This window comes from Mytilus galloprovincialis, chromosome 6 (genome assembly GCF_965363235.1).
Source record: "Mytilus galloprovincialis chromosome 6, xbMytGall1.hap1.1, whole genome shotgun sequence".
NCBI classification, from domain to species: domain Eukaryota; kingdom Metazoa; phylum Mollusca; class Bivalvia; order Mytilida; family Mytilidae; genus Mytilus; species Mytilus galloprovincialis.
Window position 1 is genome coordinate 46,272,768 of NC_134843.1, and position 22,962 is coordinate 46,295,729.

General features: G+C 33.8%; 1 protein-coding gene across 7 annotated transcripts in view; it reads right to left on the bottom strand.

The window, feature by feature from the left end:
- Positions 1 to 22,962, bottom strand: part of LOC143079718 (importin-4-like) — a 343,997-nt gene that overhangs the window by 131,248 nt on the left and 189,787 nt on the right. For all 7 annotated transcript variants that reach the window (XM_076255254.1, XM_076255258.1, XM_076255257.1 and 4 more), the window contains one exon: positions 20,088 to 20,196. In XM_076255254.1, coding sequence (XP_076111369.1) covers positions 20,088 to 20,196 — 109 coding nt within the window. The remainder of the gene's footprint in view (positions 1 to 20,087; positions 20,197 to 22,962) is intronic.

Here is a 22,962-nt window from a genome sequence, read left to right on the forward strand (position 1 = left end):
TCCTTTAGGTTATCGAGGGATAGCTCTGATGTCAATTCCCTGTAAGATATATGCAGAAATTCTTAACACACATTTATGATCCTGGTTAGAAGAAAATAACATCTTAGCCGCTGAACAAAATGGCTTTAGAAAAGATCGTGGTTGCATCGAACATTTATTCCCTTTAGCAAATATTATAACTAAAAGAATAAAGGGCTGCGCTTTAGCGCATGATACGCCCGTTGCTCTTTTAACTTGTCTTTTATGCTTTAAATGAATTTATATGATCAACTAGAAATATATATACAAATCAAAAGGGATGTTACATTAATATATTCACCAAAGTTTCATAAAATCTCCCCTTTTTAGGTATAAAAATTCATTACTTAAGAAAACGTAAAATCTAAAAATTTATAAAAATGGAAAGGGAGCTTATGACAATAGATATAAACAATTTATCAAAGTTGCATAAAATTTTGTGAAAGTGTTAGTTATTGTCCCAAAATTCGAAAATCCCCCCTTTTTTAAGCATAAAAATTCATAACCCGGAAATGTAAAATCTGAAATTTATAAAAATTGAAAGGGAGCTTACATCAATAGATATAAACAATTCACCAAAGTTTCATGGACATTGGTGAAAGCCTTTTTGAGTTATTGTCCTAAGTGTTGAAAATCCCCCTTTTTTTATGAATAAAGCCCCATAAATCCAAAACTTAAAATCTGAAATTTATAAAAATTAAAAGGAAGCTTACATCAATAGATATAAACAATTCACAAAAGTTTCATGGACATTGGTGAAAGCCTTTTTGAGTTATTGTCCGAAGTGTTGAAAATCCCCCTTTTTTTATGAATAAAGCCCCATAAATCCAAAACTTAAAATCTGAAATTTATAAAAATTGAAAGAGAGCTTACATCAATAGATATAAACAATTCACCAAAGTTTCATGGACATTGGTGAAAGCCTTTTTGAGTTATTGTCCGAAGTGTTGAAAATTTCCCCTTTTTTATGAATAAAGCCCCATAAATCCAAAACTTAAAATCTGAAATTAAAAAAAAACGAAAGGGAGCTTACGTCAACAGATATAAACAATTCACGTAAGTTTCATGGAAATTGGTGAATATGTTTTTGAGTTATTGTCCGAAGTGTGGACGACGGACGGACGGACAGACAACGGTATACCATAATACGTCCCGTCTAAAAGACGACGGGCGTATAAAAATTGAAAGACTTTCAACGTTTGCTTGTTTCATCGATGCCAAAAAAGCATTTGATTCTGTAAATTGATCTGATGATGTGGTTTAAACAAATGTCAATAGGCATAAATGGAAAGTTTCTGAAAGGACTACAGTTGCTATATGTAGATGTTCGCTAAGCTGTTAAAGTAAACCTCCATATGACCGATATGTTTGGCGTTAATATGGGTGTAAAACAAGGCTGCAAAATATCCCCATCATTATTCTCAGTCTATGTAAACGATCTTGTCAATGAAATAAACAATCTGAATCTTGGTATCCCGATCAATGAGTCGTGCATTTTGTCTATCCTGTTATATGCTGATGACCTTGTTTTACTAGCACCAGATGAAGAATCCCTTCGAATGATGTTAAATGTAGTCAACAATTGGTGTTCAAAGTGGAGATTGAGTTTAAATTTTGAAAAGACAAAAATAAAAAACATTTTCGTTGTCCCGCAACCCCTCGCTCGAACTTTAACTTTCTTTTTGGAGACACAACTATTGATTTTTGCAGTAAATATCATTAGTTAGGATTGTGGCTCGATGAACATCAGTCATCTAAATTTGAAATTTACAGTGATGGAAATAATAAAGTCAGCAAGTAGAGCACTCTCCACACTTTATACAAAGTTCATTTCATGTGGCGGAACGGACTATTCGACCGTTGGTTTTCCTGTTTGAATGGTTTTACACTAGTAATTTTGGGGCCCTTCAAAGCTTGTTGTTCGGTGTCAGCAAAGGCTCCGTGTTGAAGCCCGTACATTGACCTATAATGGTTTACTTTTTCAAATTTTTATTTGGATGGAGAGTTGTCTCATTGGCACTCACACCACATCTTCCTATAAAATTGAGAATGGAAATGGGGAATGTGCCAAAGAGACAACAACCCGACCACAGAAAAAAACAACAGCAGAAGGTCAGCAATAGGTCTTCAATGTAGCGAGAAATTCCCGCACCCGGAGGCGTCCTTCAACTGGCCCCTAAACAAATATATACTAGTTCAGTGATAATGAACGCCATACTAATTTCCTATATCTATACATGACATATTTACAAAACTATATGAAAGCCTTGTACAGCCTGTCCCAGGAATAGATTACCTTAGCCGTATTTGGCACAACGTTTAGGAATTTTGGATCCTCAATGCTCTTCAACTTTGTACTTGTTTGGCTTTATAACTATTTTGATATGAGCGTCACTGATGAGTCTCATGTAGACGAAACGCGCGTCTGGCGTACTAAATTATAATCCTCGTACCTTTGACAACTATTATTATATGGGGTGAGTATTTAGGGCATATCAGAACACAAACAATTAGAAACTGTTCAAAACAAAGCGTGCCGATACTAACCTAGGTGCTTTCAAGAACTCTTCAAACCTAGCTATACGTGGAGGCATGGGATGGTCTACAGTAAAGACTAAACAAAATATCGAAGTTTTGAGACTGTATTTTAAAGTTACAAATTTAGATGGAAATAGGCTTGTTAAACAGATATATGAATCGAGTAAATCAAAACAGCGCTCGTGGCATTCCCGTGTACTGAAATTTATTAATAAACGTGACTTGAGTTCTTTGATAAACGCTCAAAATATGACATCCGACAAAAAGTTAATATTGTAAAGGACAAGTTAAACACTATGGATGCTGAAAATTGGCTACGCGATGTGCATAACGATATAAACTGTGAAAATGGAAATAAACTTAGGACGTTTAAACAGTATAAAAGTTATCTTCAGCCAAGCAGTTATGTGAAATCTGTCAAGTTTAGAGACTACCGTAGAACTTAATCAAACTTTCGTTGTGGCTCCTAATCACTCTCCATTGAAACAGGACGTTACACAAAGCCAGTTACACCTTTGAATGAAAGAATTTGTCTGTTTTGTAAAGGAAATACGATTGAAACTGAACAAAATCTGAGAGAGGAACTTTTAAATTCACCCTTTTTATCAAACTATGTTTTTATTATCTTGAGTGTAGAAGAGAAATCTAATTATATTATGAGCTGTGATGAAATTCAAGTTTTATTAGCTAAAACATTGCATTTGATGTTTAAGAGGAGAAAGATAAACATAACTTTTAAAGAAATTTTTTTTTTTTTAATATTTATTTATTAGCATATTATTTAAGATTTTAAAATCAATTCTACCTTCCTTTTTTTTTCTTTTCAGTGAAAAATTGTTGATCTACGAAGTAATTGTTTTGTATTTTTAAATATATATATATTTTTTTTAATTTTGAAAAATGTTTTTAAATTGTGTATGCTTTTAATGAGCATGAGGTAAAAGTGTCTCATATGTCTTTTAAGGCAGGAATTTAATATATTTGTATGCTGTTTTTATCTGATGTATAATATATTATGTATAATGTTAGATTGTGACACTGTAATAAACTAATTACTTACTTACTTACTGTAAAAAATATGTTGTCAATCAAGAAATCAAGCATCTTGATAATGTCATTTTCAGAGAATTTTTTGTTTAAATCAGTGTGATCCTTTACAAAGTTGGATGTATCCCTCCCTTAGACAAGATACTTGTATCTACGTTGGTCATTCTTTTTTACGAATCAAAGCAATACCAACTCTTTCAATTTTTCTTTTAGTTTGGAATGGGGAATACTTGTGTAAAGTGTAGAAAAGCCAAATTTGAAAGATGTAAGAGTCTTAGATTGTATGTACTCTAAAAGATCTTTGAAGCCCGGCTTTGATCGCTGATAAACTGAGTTTAGTAGTAATAAGCATTATATATATGTTGTGTACAAGTTGTAATGTTGTACAAATTATAATTTGTACAGAATTTTTGTACAAGTTATCAGTGTTTTATGACCTGCTGAACAAAAATGGATGATGCAAGCACACAGTCTTTTGCTCCGCGTATTTCTGTCAATTTTTCACAACTTCATGATACAGTCTAATACTGAGCATTGATACAAAAAATTATAATTACATTTCATTTACATTAGTTGAGACAAACTTAAGTTAGAGCGGAAACAAAAATATTCAGCATTTTTTTTCCATTTGGAAAGGGGCATAACCCTTATGATATATAGAATATATAAATACAGTTAAACAAAAGATTAGTGAAATCAAAAAGCAATATTGTGCTCTTGTTTCATACGTATCAGCCAAAAACTTTATTTTACCCCCATGCTCTATACTTGGTTGAATGGCAGTGTCCTTGGATACATTTTTTTTAAAATACCCTTTGGATGATCAAGTTTGGTATAATTTAGCCCATTGTTTCAGGTGAAGATAATTGTAATAGAATACAAAATTTACTGAAATTGTGAAAAGTTGACTTAAAGGGCAATAACTCTTTAAAGGGTCAATTTGACAATTTTAGTCATGTTGACTTATTTGAAGTTCTTACTTTGCTGAACAATTTTGCAGTTTACAGTTTATTTCTACATATTATAATATTCAATATTATATCAAAAAACTTCAAAATTTCATTAAAACTACCAATCCAGGGGCAGCAACCCAACAACGAGTTGTCTGATGAGTCTGACAATTTCTGAGCATATAGATCTTCACCTAATGAACATTTTTATTCCATGTCAGATTTGCCCTCAATCCTTTGTATTCAGAAATTTTAGTCCATGGATGCAACGTTTGTTGGCAGATCAAAAGACTGGAATAAAATAATACAAAACTCATTTTTAATGGCACATTCAAATTTTTTTGGCAGGATTATAACTAATTAACCAATCTCACTTTTTTCTTTAATTTATGAATGCTTTTACAAGGCAAAATTTGTATTTCAATCTCAATTTCAATTTCAAATTGATCCCAATTCCAAGTGTCAAGATTAAGCTTGAGGTATCATCCTTTTCATATGCATGAACTTATAGGCACATTCTACGTTATTGAACAGATATATCATGTTAAGGCGGGGTATTTGCGAAAAACTAGTATTTTTCACAAATACTCCTCAAGAACATGCTATATCTGATTAATTACACCAAATGTTAACGTTGATAAACGCATTTATGATCGTGACGTTACAAGCGTCCAGTCGGATAGAGTATTTTTTGGCAAATACCACGGAAGACAGGGCAAAAAAGGCATATCCTTTTTGCATATACCACGGCGGTGTTAAAAAATAAACGATATTCGTTTGATAACAGTAAATTGGTGTAAAATACACTTGCTATCAACCAATCAAAACCAAGTATTCTTACATAAGGTGTAATTATAATATTTATTCTGCAGTTGTATTGTAACTATTTTTTTTTTTATATTCTTGAAAAAATAATAGTTTTATAAAACTTTTTGTATATATTAGTATACTTCTTATCGTACAAAGCTATTACAAATTGCAAACATGTATTGCTTAGGAATTGGATGCATTTAAGACAGCAAGAATACAAAGCAAGAATTTGGATTAGGGACTGACAGTATGCTTTTTGCTTCACTTTTTTCACCATTTTTAAATAGTCTACAAAAAGTGAAGTCATAAACTGGATTTAGTAGGCCATCAATCCCCACAATAATGTTAAATTTGTAGGAACTCAGATCAAGAAGAATGGAATTAGATTATTGATATTTTAACGCCACTTTTAAGCACCGCATTTATGCTATTTCATGGCGGCCAGTTTTTATTGGTGAAGGAAGCCGGAGTGTCCGGAGAAAACCACTGACCTTCGATAAGAAAACTGACATTCCTAGTCAATGTAGATTGGAGTCGAGTGCACCCACACAAGCAGGGTTCAAACTCACCTCAGTGTTGACTGGCTAGTGATCACAGTCAACTATTTTGACCGCTCGGCCACCGAGGCCCATAAATGAAAAATTCCCACAAATCTAAGTGTCAAATAAAGGCAACAGTAGTAGTATACTGCTCTTCGAAAGTCATAAATCAATTGAAAGAAAACAAATTCGGGTTAAAACTGAGAGAAACACATCAAATATAAGAGGAAAACAACAAAGCTACACAACACTAGATTGACAAATCCAAAAAATAACAAGAGGCTTTCAAGAGCCTGAATCACTAACCTGTAATGTTTTGCTTAAAACTTTCAACAATGATTATTTTTGCTTCTAAATATATATTAATGGATGGGCTTAAAACTTCCATTGAAATATTCTTTGTATCTGCCATATTTACTTCAAAATAAAAAAAATGCATTTTACCTAGATATTTTACATTTTAGCCATAGTGGCTATGTTTCTTGACATACAAGAAAATAAAATATAAATTTTAAACTAGATACTCTGAAACCCATTCAGCTCAAGTTTGGCTGAAATTGATTCAGCAGTTTCAAAGCAGAAGATTTTTTAAAGTAAGCAACATGAATGAACAAATTGTGAAAAAAATGATTTTAAAGAGCAATAACTCCTTAAGGGGACAAGTGTGGTCATATGAACTTATTTGTAGTAGATGTGAATTTGCTGAACAGTTTATCTTTATCATTAATAATATCAGATTAGCTCTAAATGCTTTGGTTTTTGAGATAAAAGCAAAAAATTGCATTTTACCCTATGTTCTATTTTTAGCCATCGTGGCCATGTTGTATGACCAAACAGTAAATTAAACATAATGTTTATTCTAGATACCCTTTGGATCATTCAGCTTAAGTTTGGTTGGAATTGGTTCAGTAGTTTCAGAGGAGAAGATGTTCGAAAGAGTTTACACTAATGGACGACAACGGACTGGTGAGCTTTCAATTCTTATGTTAAGTCAAAGTAACATGAGAATTGGTTAAAGCAAATTTGAGTTAAAAGTTCCTTTTGGTGGATGGAAGGATTCATTGCTAAATAATAAAACGTCACGTCTTTAAAGAATTTTTTTTAAATGGCTCTTAATTTCAAAAAATGAAAGATATTGCTGAAATAAACCTTTGATAAACAGTTCATAACAAGAATGTGTCCATAGTACACGGATGCCCTACTCGCACTATCATTTTCCATGTTCAGTGGACCGTGAAATTGGAATCAAATTTAATTTGGAATTTAAATTAGAAGGATTATATCATAGGGAACATGTGTACTAAGTTTCAAGTTGATGTGACTTCAACTTCATCAAAATCTACCTTGACCAAAAACTTTAACCTGAACTTTCACTATCATTTTCTATGTTCAGTGGACCGTGAAATTGGGATCAACACTTTAATTTGGCATTAAAATTAGAAAGATCATATCATGGGGAACATGTGTACTAAGTTTCAAGTTGATTGGACTTCAAATTCATCAAAAACTACCTTGACCAAAAACTTTAACCTGAAGCGGGATAAACGAAGAGACGGACGGACGGTACGACCCACAGACCAGTAATCATAATGCTCCTCTACTATCATAAGTGGGGCAAAAAAATCTTGCAAGAATTGTAAATAAAAGAGTGGTTAAAAACTTGACAGATGGACATCAGGTATTCTATGTCATTTACATAACTGTGCAGGGATGACAAAAACATATGAAGTATAACAGAAGAATGGTACAGTTTTGTATGAGGACGTGCTGGCGGTTGTCCAAACCCAAAATGGTTTATGTGACAGAATTTGGGAAATCCTCAATTACACAATTTTCAGAAGTGAACAAGCATGTTTCCATTCTCAATTTTTACCTTTTTGTCAATTAAATTTGAGAATGGAAATGGGGAATGTGCCAAAGAGACAACAACCCGACCATAGAAAAGACAACAGCAGAAGGTCACCAACAGGTCTTCAATGTAGCGAGAAGTTCCCGCACGCGGAGGCGTCCTTTAGCTGGCCCCTAAACAAAAATATACTAGTTCAGTGATAATGAACGCCATACTAAACTCCAAATTGTACACAAGAAACTAAATTTTAAAATAATACAAGACTAACAAAGGCCGGAGGCTCCTGACTTGGGACAGGCACAAAAATGAGGCATGGTTTAACATGTTTATGAAATCTCAACCCTGCCTCTATACCTCTAACCAATGTAGAAAAGTAAACGCTTAACAATACGCACATTAAAATGCAGTTCAAGAGAAGTCCGAGTCTGATGTCAGAAGTTGTAGTCAAAGAAAATAAACAAAATGACAATAATACATAAATAACAACAGACTACTAGCAGTTAACTGACATGCCAGCTCCAGACTTCAATTGCATGAATTGAGATAACTAGAGACTCTAAAGAGCCTGTGTTGATTACCTTGGTCTATGTGCATATTAACCAAAAGACACATATGGATTAATGACAAAGTTGTGTTTTGGTGATGGTGATGTGTTTGTAGATCGAACTTTATTGAACATTCTTGATGCTTACAATTATCTCTATCTATAATGAACTTGGCCCAGTATATTCAGTGGAATTTATTTTGTACATATTTACAAAATTTATGAAAATTGTTAAAAATTTATTATATTGGGCAATAACTCCTTAAGGGGTCAATTGATCATTTTGGTCATGTTGACTTATTTGTAGGTCTTACTTTACTGTACATTATTGCTGTTTACAGTTTATCTCTATCTATAACTAGAGGCTCTCAAGAGCCTGTGTCGCTCACCTGTATTTTCCGATGCTTTGTAAATCATGTGAAATAAGGTTAAAACATAATTAATAGTATTATAGATATTAGATATTATCAGATACTATAACGATATCTAAGATAATAACCAAATATTTCCTTAAAATAACCAAATCACAGACAGAAACCCAACAAAAGGTTGTCAAATTTGTTTGAAAATTTGTAGGCAGATAGATCTTAATCTGATGAACATTTTTACCCCCAGTCAGATTTGCTCTAAATACTTTGGTTTCAGAGATACACGCCAAAATCTACATTTTACCCCTATGTTCTATTTTAGCATTGTCGACCATCTTGCTTGGTTGGCCAGGTCACCGGACACATTTTTTAAACTAGATACCTCAATGATGATTTTGGGCAAGTTTGGTTAAATTTGGTCAAGTAGTTTTAGAGGAAAAGATTTTTGTAAGAAATTACAAAATCGTATAAAAATGATTAAAAATTGACTATAAAGGGCAATAACTACTTACGGGTCGACTGACAATTTTGATCATTTGACTTATTTGTAGATCTTACTTTGCTGAACATTATTGTTGTTTACAGTTTATCTCTATCTATTATAACATTCAAGATAATAACCAACTAGATGCTCCACAGGGCGCAGCTTTATAGGACAGCAGGGGTTGAACCCTGAACAGTTGGGGCAAGTATGGACACAACATTCAAGCTTGATACAGCTCTGAATTTGGATTGTGATTAATTAGTTGACACAGCAAAGGTTTCTGACACAGAATGAATGTAGTCTAATGAACTTAAAAATTATTTTTTTTGCTTTTGAGCAATACACTTTGCTGTTGAATATAAATCCCCTAAAAAAAAATATTTGAAGAAAAAATCTCTTTAATTTCTGAAATCTGAAATGAGAAAAATTTAACCCTCACCATTTTTATTTAAACCTCCCCAATCACTTATTCCAAAAATAATCTCAATTCATATGTCTAATTAAGTTTGCAACAATAACTACTCATTTCAATACATCATAAAGTATTAAAATATAAAGTAACTTACAGTCATGGTTAAAATTAATATTAACTAGATATCATTGAGATGGGAGCCGTCTCTGTGGGTCCCGCTGTGAATAATGTGCATTAAAAAATTGTATCTTTACCATAGGAAGTTGTAAATAAATTATGACACACCCTTTGGTGTTGGTATATAAACATGTCAAGTATAAACTTTGAAATGATAACGGTTCTCAAGATATAGAGCGGACACGATCTTTACCATAGGACATGGGGTTGTCAACTGAAACCAAAGTTTTTGACCTTGAACTTTGCCCTAGGCAGTCGTTCATAAATTATGACACACCCTCTGGTGTTGGTTTATATACATGTCAAGTATAAACTTTGAAATCATAACGGTTCTCAAGATATAGAGCGGACACGATATTCACCACAGGACACAGGGTTGTCAACTGAAACCAAAGTTTTTTTACCCTGACCTTTGACCTAGGAAGTTGTACATACATCATGACACGCCCTCTGGTGGTGGTTAATAAACATGTAAAGTATAAAGTATGAAATCATAATGGTTCTCTAGATATGGAGCGGACACAAAGTTAAAGTGTTACGGACGGACGGACGGACATAGAGCGGACACGATCTTCACCACAGGACACAGGGTTGTCAACTGAAACCAAAGTTTTTTTTACCCTGACCTTTGACCTAGGAAGTTGTACATACATCATGACACGCCCTCTGGTGGTGGTTAATAAACATGTAAAGTATAAAGTATGAAATCATAATGGTTCTCTAGATATGGAGCGGACACAAAGTTAAAGTGTTACGGACGGACGGACGGACGGACATAGAGCGGACACGATCTTCACCACAGGACACAGGGTTGTCAACTGAAACCAAAGTTTTTTTTACCCTGACCTTTGACCTAGGAAGTTGTACATACATCATGACACGCCCTCTGGTGGTGGTAAATAAACATGTAAAGTATAAAGTATGAAATCATAATGGTTCTCTAGATATGGAGCGGACACAAAGTTAAAGTGTTACGGACGGACGGACGGACGGACATAGAGCGGACACGATCTTCACCACAGGACACAGGGTTGTCAACTGAAACCAAAGTTTTTTTACCCTGACCTTTGACCTAGGAAGTTGTACACACATCATGACACGCCCTCTGGTGGTGGTTAATAAACATGTAAAGTATAAAGTATGAAATCATAATGGTTCTCTAGATATGGAGCGGACACAAAGTTAAAGTGTTACGGACGGACGGACAGACTGATCACTATAGGGCGACCCGCCTAAAGGCGGGGCCCTAATTAAAAGTAACTTCTAAAAATAAATTTACAGCTTCACATCTCAAGACAATTATCACTTCCTTTAACATAATTTTCAAGCAGTGTAAGGGAGGTAATCAAATAATCAAATATATATAACAGTATTCTTTAGTTTCAATTGGAATTGGCTTACCTCCCTTACACTGCTTTTAAATGTCTAAATTTTCCTTTAACCAGAAAAATCCTTTTTTCCTCCTTTTTTGTCCCTAATTGCTAAATGATTTGATCCATTACCCATTATAACAATCCCTTTGTAGTATGGAAACTTGTGGTATAATTTCAGAGAAATTTATACACTTAAACACAAGTTATTGACTGAAAACTACAAAAATGTTTATTTGGGCCCTTTTTTTGGCCCCTCACTTATTGAAACCCCCATGGAGCAAGAACCCTAAAACTCAATTCCAGCCTTTCCTCTCTAGTAAGAAACCTTGTTGTATAATTTCAGAGAGATCCATACACTTAAACTAAAGTTATTGAATGTAAACTAAACCAGGTGCTCCGCAGGGCGCAGCTTTATACGACCGCAGAGGTCGAACCCTGAACAGTTGGGGCAAGTATGGACAAAACATTCTAGCGTGATACAGCTCTGAATTTGGATTGTGATCAAATTTTTGACATTACATGGGTTTTTTTTACACAAAACAAATGTCAAGATTTTACAAATTTTACAATTAAAGATTTCTTCTTCAAACTTTTTAAATCTAAAATTAAATAGTTGACAAAGCATAGGTTTCTGACACAGAATGAATGTGGTCTAATGAACTTAAAAGTTTGTTTTTGCCTTTTAGCAATTCACTATGCTGTTGAATATTAATCCTCTCAAAAAAATGTTTGAAGAAATTTTCTTTTTATTTATGAAATCTGAAATGAGAAAAATTTAAACCCCCTCCCCCTTTTTTCACATCCCCGTTTCCCTTTTTCCAAAACTGATATCAATTCAAATTTCTAATGGAGTTTGCAACAATAACTACTCTTTTAAATACATCATAAAATATTAAAATGTAAAATAAAGTGCTTGTTATCACTGAATGGTAAAGATTGGTTGGTAGTAAAAGTGAATATACATTGTTTATTGTATAAAATAATAAAAAAAACTTCATCAGCAACATTTTATATTGGCAAATTTCCAATGAAGTTATTTACATAAAGTTATTGGCAAATAAAAATAGAAAATGACATCATAGTCATGTCTGGCAAATGTCCAACATACATTATCTAAAAACATTTTAGATAAGATAAGGAAATAAGATGTAAAAAAACTGCTTGTTATCACTGAATGGTAAAGATTATTTTAATTTATCAGTTGGTAGAAAAAAGTGAATATACATTGTATATTGTATATAACAAAGATTTAAGTTGATTCTGGACAAAGAAAGATAACTCCAATTAAAAAAAATCTTGCTATTGCACAATATTTTGCAATTAGATATTTCTTGCTTACTATTCTGGACAAAGAAAGATAACTCTAATTAAAAAAAAATTTGCTATTTCACAATATTGTGCAATTAGATATTTCTTGCCATTGCGCAATACTGTGCAATTGAAAAGACTTGCTATTGCACAATACTTAATATAATAATTTTAGATCCTGATTTGGACCAACTTGAAAACTGGGCCCATAATAAAAAATCTAAGTACATTTTTGGATTCAGCATATCAAAGAACCCCAAGATTTCAATTTTTGTTAAAATCAGACTAAGTTTAATTTTGGACCCTTTGGACTTTAGTGTAGACCAATTTGAAAAAAATGAAGAATCTACATACACAGTTAGATTTGGTATATCAAAGAACCCCATTTATTAAATTTTTGATGAAATCAAACAAAGTTTAATTTTGGACCCCGTTTTGGACCAACTTGAAAACTGGGCCAATAATGAAGAATCTAAGTACATTTTTAGATTCAGCATATCAAAGAACCTAACTGATTCATTTTTTGTCAAAATCAAACTAAGTTTAATTTTGGACCCTTTGGACCTTAATGTAGACCAATTTGAAAACGGGACCAAAAGTTAAGAATCTACATACAAGGTCATGACAGTTAGATTCGGCATATCAAAGAACCCCAATTATTCAATTTTGATGAAATCAAACAAAGTTTAATTTTGGACCCTTTGGGCTCCTTATTCTGTTGGGACCAAAACTCCCAAAATCAATACCAACCTTCCTTTTATGGTCATAAACCTTGTGTTTAAATTTCATAGATTTCTATTTACTTATACTAACGTTATGGTGCGAAAACCAAGAAAAATGCTTATTTGGGTCCCTTTTTGGCCCCTAATTCCTAAACTGTTGGGACCTAAACTCCCAAAATCAATACCAACCTTCCTTTTGTAGTCATTAACATTGTGTTTAAATTTCATTGATTTCTATTTACTTAAACTAAAGTTATTGTGCGAAAACCAAGAATAATGCTTATTTGGGCCCTTTTTTGGCCCCTAATTCCTAAACTGTTGAAACCAAAACTCCAAAAATCAATCTCAACCGTTCTTTTGTGGTCATAAACCTTGTGTCAAAATTTCATAGATTTCTATTTACTTAAACTAAAGTTATAGTGCGAAAACCAAGAAAATGCTTATTTGGGCCCTTTTTGGCCCCTAATTCCTAAGATGTTGGGACCAAAACTCCCAAAATCAATACCAACCTTCCTTTTGTGGTCATAAACCTTGTGTTAAAATTTCATAGATTTCCATTCACTTTTACTAAAGTTAGAGTGCGAAAACTAAAAGTATTCGGACGACGACGACGACGACGACGACGACGACGACGACGACGCCGACGACGCCAACGTGATAGCAATATACGACGAAAAATTTTTCAAATTTTGCGGTCGTATAAAAATGCTTCTTTTTGGCCCCTTATTCCTAAATGTTCAGGGATATTAACCCCAAATTGACACCAAGCCTTCCCTTCATTATATGGAACTTTGTGGTACAATGTCAGAGAGACCCATACAGTTAAACATAAGTTATTGTCCTGAAACTTCAAAAATGCTTGTTTTTGGCCCCTTTTTGCCCCTTAATTCCTAGACTGTTTGCCCTATAACCCTTAAAAAAATCCTAACCTTCTACTTAATGGTATGAACAATGTGATACAATTTCAGAGTAATTGAAATACTTATACACAACTTATTGTCCTGAAACAAGATAAATGTATGTTTTGGGCCCCTAATTTCTTCAACATTAGGACTATAACCCCTAAAATCGATCCCAACCTTCCTTTTCTGGTTATTAACATTGTGTTAAAATTTTATTGATTTGTATTTACTAATACTTAAGTTATTATCCAGACACCATCCGCCTTCGGACGACGCTGATGTCGCCTCTGCCAACGTGATACTATCAGATTATTACATGGCATTTTTCATACCATATGTATTATCAGCCCTAGGTTCAATATCAGCCCAAGAGCCGCATGTTTGGTATACTTCTTATGTAATGTTTTTCACTGAAAACGTAGCATTGAGGTGTATTTTAGGGAATTTGCAGAGTATCACCGGAATGCCATGCGATAACGTTACGGGGAGGCATGTGATAACAACCGAACCATGTGATAAACTTTTCATATCATCCCGCTAATAACCAATTCGAACTAGAGGCTCTAAAGAGCCTGTGTCGCTCACCTTGGTCTATGTGAATATTAAACAAAGAAAGTAGATGGATTCATGACAAATTGTGTTTTGGTGATGGTGATGTGTTTGTACGTCTTACTTTACTGAACATTCTTGCTGCTTACAGTTATCTCTATCTATAATGAACTTGGCCCAGTACTTTCAGTGGAAAATGTTAGTAAAAATTTACAAATTTTATAAAAATTGTTAAAAATTGACTATAAAGGACAATAACTCCTTAGGAGGTCAATTGACCATTTCAGTCATGTTGACTTATTTGTAAATCTTACTTTGCTGTACATTATTGCTGTTCAAAGTTTATCTCTATCTATAATAATATTCAAGATAATAACCCAAAACAGTAAAATTTCCTTAAAATTTACAAATTAGGGGCAGTAACCCAACAACTGGTTGTCCGATTCATCTGAAAATATCAGGGCAGAGAGATTTTGACCTGATAAACAATTTTACCCCTTGTAAGATTTGCTCTTAATGCTTTGGTTTTTGAGTTATAAGCCAAAAACTGCATTTTACCCCTATGTTCTATTTTTAGCCATGGCGGCCATCTTGGTTGGTTGGCCGAGTTACCGGACACATTTTTTAAACTAGATACCCGAAAGATGATTGTGGCCAAGTTTGGATTAATTTGGCCCAGTAGTTTCAGAGAAGATTTTTGTAAAAGTTAACAACGACGACGGACGACGACGGATGACGGACGACGGACGCAAAGTGATGGGAAAAGCTCACTTGGCCCTTCGGGCCAGGTGAGCTACAAATGGTTAAAAATTGACTATAAAAGGCAATAACTCCTAAAGTGGTCAACTGACCATTTTGGTCATGTTGACTTATTTGTAGATCTTACTTTGCGGCCATCTTGGTTGGTTGGGAGGGGCACCGGGCACATTTTTTAAACTAGATACCCCAATGATGATTATGGCCTAGTTTGGTTAAATTTGGCACGGTAGTTTCAGAGAAAAAGATTTTTCTAAAAGATTACTAAGATTTACGAAAAATGGTTAAAAATTGACTATAAAGGGCAATAACTCCTAAAGTGGTCAACTGGTAATGTTTGACTTATTTGTAGATCTTACTTTGCTGAACATTATTGCTGTTTACAGTTTATCTCTATCTATAATAATATTCAAGATAATAACCAAAAACAGCAAAACTCCCTTAAAATTACCATTTCAGGGGCAGCAACCCAACAACGAAATGTCCGATTCATCTGAAAATTTCAGGGCAGATAGATCTTGACCTGATGAACAATTTTATCCCATGTCAGATTTGCTCTAAATTCTTTGGTTTTTGAGTTATAAGCCAAATTCTACATTTTACCCCTATGTTCTATTTTTAGCCATGGCGGCCATCTTGGTTGGTTGGCCGGGTCACCGGACACATTTCTTAAACTAGATACCCCAATGATGATTGTGGCCAAGTTTGGTTAAATTTGGCTCAGTAGTGTCAGAGGAGAAGATTTTTGTAAAAGTTAACACAGGACGACGACGACGGACGACGACGACGACGGACGACGACGACGACGGACGCCGGACGCCAAGTGATGAGAAAAGCTCACTTGGCCTTTCGGTCAGGTGAGCTAATAATATGAAATTTACGTTAATTTAATGCTATTATCGTACAGTAAAAATCATATGTTATTTAGTCTAAGTATATGATAACAATATATATTTCAGGTCAGGTGAGCTCATAATATTCAAGATAATAACCAAAAGCTGAAAATTTTTCTTAAAATTACCAATTCAAGGGAAGCAACCCAACAATGGGTTGCCTGAATTGTCTTAAAATTTAAGGTCAGACAGATCTTGACCTAATGAACAATTTTTTTTGAAAGATTTGCTGGAATTGGTTTGGGTTTAGATATATGAGCCAAAAACTGCATTTTACCCTATGTACTATTACTTGCCATGTCGGCCATCTTGGTTCGCAGGCCGGGTCCTCAGACACAATTTTTAAACTAAATACCCTAAGGATGATTGTTTACGACTTTGGTTAAATTCATCTTAGTAGTTTCAGAGGAGAAGATTTTTGTAAAAGACAACAAAAATTTACGAAAACTTGTTTAAAATTGACTATAAAAGGGCAACAACTTTTGGTCATGTTGAATTATTTGTAGAACTTACTTTGCTGAACATTATTGCTATTTACAGTTTAAGTCTATCTATAATAATATTCAAGATAACCAAATACGGGAAAATTTCTTTAAAATAACAAATTCAGGGGCAGCAACCTAACAACGGGATGTCCAATTTTTCTGAAAATTTCAGGGCAGATAGTTCTTGACCTGATAAACAATTTTACCCCCATGTCAGATTTCCTCTAAATGCTTTGGTTTCAGAGTTATAAGCCAAATTCTACATTTTCCCCTTATGTTCTATTTTTAGCCATGGCGGCCATCTTGGTTGATTGGCAGGGTCACCGGACACATTTTTTAAACTAGACACCCCAATGATGATTGTGGCCAAGTTTGGTTAAATTTGGCCCATAAGTTTCAGAGGAAAATTATTTTGTAAAAGTTAAAGACGACGACGACGGACGACGAACGCCAAGTGATGAGAAAAGTTCACTTGGCCCTTTTGGCCAGGTGAGCTAAAAATTGACCATCAAGGCCAATAACTCCTTATGGGGTCAATTGACCACTTGGGCATGTTGATTAATTTGTAGCTCTTACGTTGCTGTACATTATTGCTGTTTACAGTTTATTTCTATCTATAATAATATTGAAGATAATAAACAAAAGCTGCAAAATTTTCTTAAAATTATCAATTTAGGTGCAGCAACCCAACAACAAAATACCTGATTGGTCTGAAAATTTCAGGGCAGATAGATCTTAACCTTATGAACAATTCAATCCCCAGCAGATTTGTTCTAAATGGTTTGGTTTCAGAGATATGAGCCAAAACTGCATTTTATCCTATATACTATTTTTAGCCATATCGGCCATCTTGTTTCGCAGGCGGGGTTAACGTACACATTTATTAAACTAAATACCCTAATGATGATTGTGGCCAAGTAAGGATAAATTTATCTTGGTAGTTTCAGAGGAGAAGAATTTTTTAAGAGGATAACAAAAATTTACAAAAAATTGTTAAAAATTGACTATAAAGGGCAATTACTCCTTAAGGGGTCAACTGACCATTTTGGTCATGTTGACTTATTTGTAGATCTAACTTTGCCGAAAACATTATTGCTGTTTACAGTTTATCTCTATCTATAAAAATATTCAATTGATATACAACCAGGTGCTCCGCAGGGCACAGCTTTATACGACCCTAGTGGTTGAACCCTGAACAGTTAGGGCAAATTTGGTCACAATATTCAACCTTGATTCTGTCTGAATTTGGATTGTGATCAAATTTTTGACATATAGGTTTTTGTCACAAAATTAATGTGGTCAAAGATCTAACAAATCTATTGCACAATACTGTGCAATTAAGATTTCTTCTTGAAACTTTTCAAAAATTTTGAAAAATTTTGAAAAAAAGGAAGCCCCTTCAAAAAATGGTAAATAAAAAATCCCCCCCCCCCAACTTTTTGAAACCCCCTTGGAGCAATAACCCTTAAACTCAATCCTATGCTTTCCATTGCAGTTTTGAACCTTGTAGTACAATTTCAGAGAGATCCATACACTTAAACACAAGTTATTGTCATGATTGTTTTGAAACTAGAAACATGCTTCTTTTTGGCCCTTTTTTGGTCCCTAATTTCAACATTTTTTGGGCAATTAACCCAAAACTTAATCCCAGCCTCCCCTTTGTTATATGGTACATTGTGGTACAATTTCAGAGAGATCCATACAATTACATATAAGTTATTGTCTTGAAACTAGAAAAATGCTTGTTTTTACCCCTTTTTGGCCGTTAATTCCTAAACTTTGGCCCCATAACCACTAAAATGAATCCAAACCCTTTACTAGTGGTTTTAAACATTGCGGTATGATTTCAGAGCAATTGAAATACTTCTACACAAGTTATTATCCTGAAACTAGAAAAATGCTTGTTTTGGGCCCCTTTTGGGCCCCTAATTCCTAATCAGTTGGGACCATTATGCCAAAAATCAATCCCAACCTTCCTTTTGTGGTATTGAACCTTTTGAAATAATTTCATGAAGATCTATTCACTTAAACTAAAGTTATTATCTGGAAACCAATGTGTCTTCGGACGACGACGACGCAGACAACACAGACGACGCCGACGACGACATCATACCAGTATACGATCCCAAAATTTTTTTGCGGTCGTATAAAAACAGCAAAATTTACTTAAAATTACCAATTTAGGGGCAGCTACCCACAACTGTTTTTCCGATTCATCTGAAAGTTTCAAGGCAGATAGATCTAGACCTGATAAACAATTTTACCACTGATCAGATTTGCTCTAAATGCTTTGGTTTCAGAGATATACACAAAAAATCTACATTTTACCCCTATGTTCTATTTTTAGCCATGTTGGCCATCTTGTTTGGTCGGCCGCGTCACCGGACACATTTTTTAAAATTAATATCCCAATAATGATTGTGGTCAAGTTTGGTTTGATTAGGACCAGTAGTTTCAGAAGAAGATTTTTGTAAAAGTTAACAATGATGGACGCCAAGTGATGATAAAAGCTCACTTGAGCTAAACTGTGTCGCTCACCTTGGTCTATGTGAATATTAAACAAAGGACGCAGATGGATTCATGACAAAATTGTGTTTTGGTGATGGTGATGTGTTTGTAAATCTTACTTTACTGAACATTCTTGCTGCTTACAATTATCTCTATCTATAATGAACTTGGCCCAGTAGTTTCAGAGGAGAAGATTTTTGTAAAAGATAACTAAGATTTACGAAAAATGGTTCAAAATTGACTATAAAGGGCAATAACGCCTAAAGGGGTCAACTGACCATTTCAGTTATGGTGACTTATTTGTAAATCTTACTTTACTGAACATTATTGCTGTTTACAGTTTATCTCTATCTATAATAATATTCAAGATAAATAACCAAAAACATCAAAATTTCCCTAAAATTACCAATTCAGGGGCAGCAACCCAACAACAAGTTGTCCGATTCATCTGTAAATTTCAGGGCAGATAGATCTTGACCTGATAATCAATTTTACTTCGTGTCAGATTTGCTCTAAATGCTTTGGTTTTTGAGTTATAAGCCAAAAACTGAATTTTACCCCTATGTTCTATTTTTAGCTGTGGCGGCCATCTTGGTTGGTTGGCCGGGTCACGCCACACATTTTTTAAACTAGATACCCCAATGATGATTGTGGCCAAGTTTGGTTTAATTTGACCCAGTAGTTTCAGAGGAGAAGATTTTTGTATAAGTTAACGACGACGGACGACGACGACGACGACGACGACGACGACGACAACGGACGACGGACGCCAAGTGATGGGAAAAGCTCACTTGGCCCTTCGGGCCAGGTGAGCTAAAAAGGATAACTGTTTTGATCTATTTGACATTGACCTACCTGCAAATGTTCTGAAAACTGACCCATTGCAAACAAAGCTCCATTTCTCACACCTTGGTCTGGATCGTTCAGACCCGACACTACACAGTGTAACAAAGGCTGAAGATGTCTGAAAAAGTTTAGCAATACTAAAATATTAAAATAACATGACATGGAAAACATTTGATATTTTCTGGTTGAGAGAACCATGATAACACATAATACATGAAATACATGTAATATGTTCCAACACTTAAGGGATCATTAATTGATGGTAAATCGTCTTAACCCCAAATGCAACCTAACAATGTAGTGATTTCACACTACTGTTAATTCATAAATTTTTGTGATGTTTTTATTAAAGTCATGGTTAACTTCAAATTTTAAAAAATCGCAAGGGTTCAACACCAGTTTCTCGCCTACTTTTGCTGTTAGTCCAGGCGCATCAAAAAATGGAGAAAAGTTATTAAAAGTTTCATTAAAATACTATCTTTTGAATGTAAGCAGCTCTGTCCAAGTTTGGTAAAAAACCAGGATGGTTTAAGTATCTAATAAATGTTTTAAAAAGTTAACTGTAGACTGTTGATAATGTTAACTGGGAGAAATATCTAAGTACAAATATAAGTAATACTCCAAATTGACAAAACTTGAAATGGTCTGCAATTTTATTTGCTATGGTCTACATGTTTCACCCATCAACCCTGCATACCAAGGTATCCACTTCAGGGACTCTATCAAAATGATTCACACAGGTGTTGGTTCACCAAAGGGAGTTTAATTTATAAGTAATATACATTAAAACAGGAAATAATTTCTACCAAATTTCCTTCTAGATACTAGCTTTTGATCATAAACAAGCTTCTGTCAAAGTTTGGCACAAATCCAGGATAGTTCTTTAAATTCTAAAATCTTTAACCACATAGTAAATGTACTTTTAACAGGCAAAACAACTAAGTCCATTTATAATTAAAATACAGAAAAACAGATATTTTTTTTAATTAACTTCTGAATACTATCTCATTATCATGAAAAAGCTTTTATTTAAGTTCGGTAGTAATCCAGGATAGTTTAAGAAAGATGTTAAAATTTTAAAAACTTTAACCCCAGAGTGAATGCAATTTTAACTGGAAGTAAAACTAAGTCCATTTATATTTATAAGTAAAATACAGATAAACTGGATTTTTATTTTTCACCAAATTTACTTACTTGGATATTATCATATGATTATAAACAATCTTCGTCCAAGTTTGGAAGAAATTCAGGATGGTTAAAGAAAGTTATTAAAATTTCAAAAACATTAACCACAGAGTGAATATTTGTGAACGCCGCGGCCGACAAAGAAGACGCTGTCGACGGAATGTAGGATCGCTATACATGTGTCGCCTCAAATATACACCATTTCCCATTACACCAGTAATTCCCCTTATCCTATTAAATTCTGAATAATACTGCATTCAGAATTACCAACCATGCATTAAAGGAGTAGGTCCGGTAAGGACCGATTTCGACCTCAATTTTCAAGTTCATTTAACGAAGGATTTTGGACACTTTCTAAACACTTAAGTGTCTATTTCAATTGATTCAATTAGTTTATGTGAAAGATTTTAACTTATTAATTCATTAAAAACGCTCCGATTCAAGCTTAAATATGAAAAATCTATCAAATATGCAAAAAATTGTCACTTTTCAGATGGTTTTTGTCAAAAATGAAAGTGGCCGCATCCGTGTTCATCCTCAACCTTTATATATATTATGTATTATCATCAAATACAACTTACATTTCAATATTATGAATGAACACGAATGCGGCGACTTTAATTTAAGACGAAAACCGTCTAAAATTTAACTGAAATGCTACAATTGTGAAGATTTCAGTAATTTAGCATGACTTAATAATGCTAGTACCCGATATATGTGCATTGTATTGTCAAAAACAGCCCATATTTACGTAGCAGAGGCATTCTACTTTTCAATGGATATATATATCTAAATGTTTGCATTTTCACAACTTTCTAAAACTGCTATATTTTGGGGCCAAAAAGGGGTCTTACTGAACCTACTCTTTTAGAAAAGAAGTTAATTGCAAATTTCAATATGTGGTTTATTATTTTTATCTAAAAAAAATCTAAAGTTGAAATTAACAAGAGAAGCCCATAAGTCTGAATCACAAGAAAAAGATTCAATGTTTATGTGCTAGCCGTGTATTTATTCATGATTGAATAAATACTGATATGATTTTGTAATTTATATTTTATTTCCTATTTGAATTTACTTTAAATAAAGATGATTTTATTCCTAATTCATATTTGTGTTTTCGTTTTCAAATAGATAAATTACGGATTGTAATTAATTGTGAGTGGTGCTATTCGTATTTTATATTCACGGACTTTGACGATTGACTAGTTTCGCCTTGATTGTTACTCACTTGTACTATTGGTTACAGTCTTGCAATTGACTGTTCCATAGGCTTACATGCAAAACAGCTGATCTTTGAAAATTAATACACAAGTTGGTGTTTTTAGTAAGAATATTGATAACCTGTCACACCTAATCACAAAAATCCTTGTCATGATGGATAGTTTAAGAAAAATTCTACTTTTTAAACAAATTTTTAACCCAAATATCGAATTTTCAATTTACTATGCAGTGCCGCAGACAGGAAAAGAAGTATAAATTCAAGCAAAGTGAACATTTTGTGAAAATCTTTTCACCAAGAGTTCATTTTATACATATTCTACCTAATTGTCAACAATTGAGCCATAAAAATAATAACCATAAAGAAAAACAAGAATGTGTCCAAAGTACACGGATGTCCCACTCGCACTATCCTTTACCATGTTCCATGGACCGTGAAATTGGGTAATAATCTAATTTGGCATTACAATTAGAAAGATTA